The sequence below is a fragment of the Octopus bimaculoides genome, chromosome 23, assembly GCF_046866305.1.
Source record: "Octopus bimaculoides isolate indiv1 chromosome 23, ASM4686630v1, whole genome shotgun sequence".
NCBI classification, from domain to species: Eukaryota; Metazoa; Mollusca; class Cephalopoda; order Octopoda; family Octopodidae; genus Octopus; species Octopus bimaculoides.
Window position 1 is genome coordinate 16,914,762 of NC_142950.1, and position 5,000 is coordinate 16,919,761.

General features: G+C 33.1%; 1 protein-coding gene across 1 annotated transcript in view; it reads left to right on the forward strand.

Annotated features, from left to right (window-relative positions):
* LOC106871154 (SCY1-like protein 2) overlaps positions 1–5,000 on the forward strand; it is a 726,002-nt gene that overhangs the window by 580,691 nt on the left and 140,311 nt on the right. The window contains exon 13 of the mRNA XM_089340062.1: positions 914–1,032. Within this exon, the coding sequence (XP_089196188.1) occupies positions 914–1,032 (119 nt within the window). The remainder of the gene's footprint in view (positions 1–913; positions 1,033–5,000) is intronic.

The following is a 5,000-nucleotide window of genomic DNA, read 5'->3' on the forward strand; positions in this document are numbered from 1 at the left end:
CCCATGCTCCATACTTCTGAACCTTTCCGATCGAGTGAAGCTGCTTCTCTATAGCAGTGTGGGAGCATTCCATTTTCTCTTCCAGTTCCTTGTCATTCGGCGAGAATTTTCGTACAAAAGTTGGTTTAATCGCACTTCATCGAACTCAACTAAATGGCCAGAACGAGGTGCATCTTTGAGGTCAAAATTTCCATTTTTGAACCTGGAATACCAATCATGAGCGGTTCTTTCAGCTATGGCACTCTCTCCATACACAGCACAAATGTCGCGAGCAGTTTTTGCAGCCTTAGAACCTTGATTAAAAGCAAAAAGAAGGTGTCGAAAATGCTCGTTTTTCTTAACCTGACATTCCAGTTTAATGATCTGAAAATAAACAAAAATTAACTAAAATTAACTAGACAAAAAATAAAATAGATTCCCAAATGATTCAAAAATAGAATTCTCGAAAAAAAATAGATTTCAAAATTTAAAAACGCAATAAATTCCAAAATTTAAGAAACGGCGGGAGCTTAGTTTCCAACCCAATATATATATATATATATATATATATATATATATATATATATTACAAGTTAAGTCATTTAAAATGACACCTTATCACATAAACCTACCTTTTCTCTTAGAAGGCAATCTTCAATATACACACACTCACAGACATGTGTGTATATATAATATATATATATATATATATATATATATATATATATATATATATATATATATATATATATATATATATATATATATATATATATATATATAACACCAGATAAATTATAGCCATTCTCTTGCGTCATTCACCCTTTGATTTCGATTTTTGATATAAGCTCCAAATGTATTCTCAAATTTCCATATCAGCCATAATTTAAATTCATTTCTGTTTTTGTTTTGTATTTTTCTACTCCATTTTCAGGTATATATAGTCATCTTCTAAGTAACAAACGTTTTGGCTTAACACATAATCTCGTCGCAACCAAAGTCATGCCGCCTTTGATTCCACACACCGTCAATCCTGGCCTTACAATGGACCAGGTAGGTGGGTCTTTTCCACACTTTATGCTGAAGACATTAAAAAGTTACTCACTAATTCTCTCTCTCCCTCTCTCTCTCTCTCTCTCTCTCTCTCTCCTCTCTCTCTCTCTCTCTCTCCCTCTCTCTCTCTCCCTCTCTCTCCCTTCTCTTTCTCCCTCTCTTTCTCCCTCTCTCTCTCCTATTCTCTCGCTTTATGTGTATAAATATATATATATATAGATTATTATTATTATTATTATTATTATTATTATTATTATTATTATTATTATTATTATATTTCATTCTATTTCGCACAAATGCTGTGCACCCACAGGTGAATCCCAGAGTAAGATATTGAACTATTATTAGTTTCAACTATGGTATCGTGTACTCTTTTTCTCCGGCAATCAATACTAAATGTAGATAGATAGATAGATAGATAGATAGATAGATAGATACATACATACATACATACATACATACATACATACATACATACATACATACATACAAATGTGTGTGTGTATGTGTACATTTATTCATATCCTCTCACGTCATGGCTCTTTCTCTTTGATTGTTCTTATTGCTGTAAATTCCCGTCAAATCTGATAAATCAGATGCGCTACATAGAAAGATATCGAGACAAAACTTTCGAACGTGTTTGTTACGTTTTAGTCACAGCTGTCTTATTCATTGACTTTTACCCATTTATTTGACTGGTTTCAGTCAATGAATTATTGCCTGATATTGTCTTCGAAATTAAATTCTTTATATTAATAAACTTTTCTCTTCATTAATCTCTAATGATGCCACGTTCATCATCACTGATTGATATAATGACCCCAGGACTTATTCTTTGTAAACCTAATACTTATTCTATCGGCTCCTTTGCCTAACCCCTAAGCTACGAGGACGTAAACACACCAGCATCAGTTGTCAAGCGACGTTGGGCGGACAAAACACAGACACACAAACATACATACATATATACATATACACAACGAGCTTCTTTCAGTTTCCGTCTACCAAATCCACTCACAAGGCTTTGGTCGGCCCAAGATTACAGAAGAAGACACTTGCCCAAGATATCACGCAGCGGGACTGAACCCGAAACCATGTGGTTGGTTAGCAATCTACTTACCATACAGCCACTCTTGCGCTTATAAATATGTATGTATGTATGTATGTATGTGTGTATATGGGTGTATGTACGTATGTATATATATATATATATATATATATATATATGTCCAAAACTATATTTTTAGTATTGAGTATTCTCTGTTCTCTTTCCCAATCCCTCTTAAAACTTCGCACAAGCATATACACACATACATACATATATTCACGCATAAAGACATACTTATGCGTCCATATGATATGGAAAAATAGATATATAGATAGATAGACAGGCAGACAGACAGACAGAAGGACGAACGGACGAACGGGCGGACGGACGGACGGATGGATCGATCGGATTGGATTGGTTTGGATTAGATATTACTTCAGGACGTGATGAACCCCAACTTAAACGAGTATCAAGGCTCAGCTTGGTCCAGCTGACAGTACTTGCGTCTTCTCAAGTTCTTTCTCCTTCTACAGAATAATATGAAGAACATTGTTCTAGAGCTGCTCACTCTGCTCACAAATTCATTTACATACTTCTCGTTCATGTCAACAGCCAACAGGTCATGCTAACCCTCATCTTTGATTAACTTTTGCTAGCATCCCAATTACAGTACCCTCTATATCCTCCCCCAACCAATAAATCCACCACTTTAATGATCTTTCTGCATCTCTCTTTCTCCGTCTCTCTCCCAATCTCTCTCTTTCTCGATATATATATATATATATATATATATACATGTATATGATGTGTTGTGAATTTATGGAAAAAAATCCCATAGAACTCAACAATTTCATAATTCATGAAGGTAAATATTGGACCAGGAAAGACACACCAGACTGTTTCGATGTACCCATGGGCGCACAAGACTCCGCAGAGGTAACTAATTTAGTCGGGATTTACCTACTACACCAACTTAAAGAATAATTCCTTGAATTAGAAGGTGGACTTTACCGGGACGACGCTCTATTCTTAGAAATACCTCCAACAGAAAACCTGAACTCTACAAAATGAGACTACACAATTTTTTTTTAAAAACCAAGGACTACCCATTACCATTGAAAAAGATAACAACTCTGTGAACTTCCTAGATGTTAACTTCAATCTCAATACTTCCTCCCATCAGCCTTACAATAAACCTAACAATATCACATACATAAACGCACAAAGTAACCATCCAAATAACATTATAGAAAACCTGACCACTAGCATAGAGAGAAGAATTAATCTATTATCATCTAATGAAGAAATATTCAACAACCATAAAGACTACTATAACCTAGCACTTGAGAAGGCAGCATATAAATATAAAATTAAGTATAATAAAAACGACAGCATCAATACTAATAATACCAAACCTTATCTTGAAATGAATAACGTAGATAATATTAGTGAACCTAAGTCACCTGATGAATTAGTACACCCCATTAAACATAAAAAACTCTCAATAATAGTCATCAGTATAACTTTAGCAAAAAAACACGAAAATCGCAACTACAATAAACATACTAATAAACTTAATCAATACGAGCACCATATCCATAACTTTACTAAAGGAAAAAAAACATAAATTTTAGCAATTCCCACGTTACTAACCACACTTATATTAATATTAATAAACCCAAGAATACTGACAACAAACACCAAAACTGTTTAATTATAGATAAAAATAGGAATATTAAACCAAAAACAGAAAAAATGAAAATAATCTAAACTCACCTAATTCCTTCAATAATGCACATAACCATAGAACTCAAATTAATATAGATGGGAATAGAATAGCAAAAAAGAAACCAATACCTTGTGTGAGAATAGCTGACGGCCTCCCCACCTCAAACACAACCCATAATTCCACTAAAGAAAACAACAATAACACTACTTGGATCATAATCCCTTTTGCCAAACATCTAAAATTTAACTTTATCAGATCCATTAGAATGATAATTAATAAAAACTTTAAAAACTCTAAATAATGAAAAAAAAATTAATAATAAAAAAATTAGACTTTGGTTTTCTGTCTTTCCAAATCTCTTTAGGATAATCTCTACTTTTAACAATAAGAAAGTGGATCTATTCTATAATTAAAAAAAAGCTACGTTAAATGTACCTAGTACCCCCAATAATCCTATAATTAACTACTACTATAATAATAACCAGAACTTCATTATCCCTAATAAACATAGACATAACACCTTGGTACCACCCAATAATTTAAATTGTAATTGTAGAGACCCAAATGCCTGTGAAGTAGATAGAAATTGCAAAATGAAAGAAGTTGTATACCAAGCAGCTATTATAACGCAGAACTCCTCTAAATACATATACGGGGGTTGCATATACGAGAATTTATAACCATAGATCTTCTTTTAAGGACCCTAGAAAAGAGAATAGCACAGGTCAACATTTGGCACCTGAAAAGAAACAATATTGATTTCTCAATTTCTTGGAAAATCCTATCATTTGCCCCCTCTTACAGACATAATAATAAAATTCGTAGGTTGTGTTTGGACGTAAGCTGTAGCATAATGAGAATGAATGGAAATCTGATTAATACTAGGGATGAAAAAGTTTCCCCTGTGAACACATGACCAAATTTCTATTTATCAATCTTAAATAATTCTCCACTCCCCCTTGCTTAGATTAGTTTTTGATGTTTTTAAAAATATTTCGATATATTATCTTTTTCTATGGAATACGATTACTCATCACATCCACTTTACACCACTATATCTTACACTATGTTGATATATTTATTTATCTAATGTTTGCTTCTAACAATTGCATGACCCACCATCTATTGGGCTAACACATTATCTACCTCTCTCTACACCTCCTTTTCTCTCAATATGTCTGTTTTTTTAAA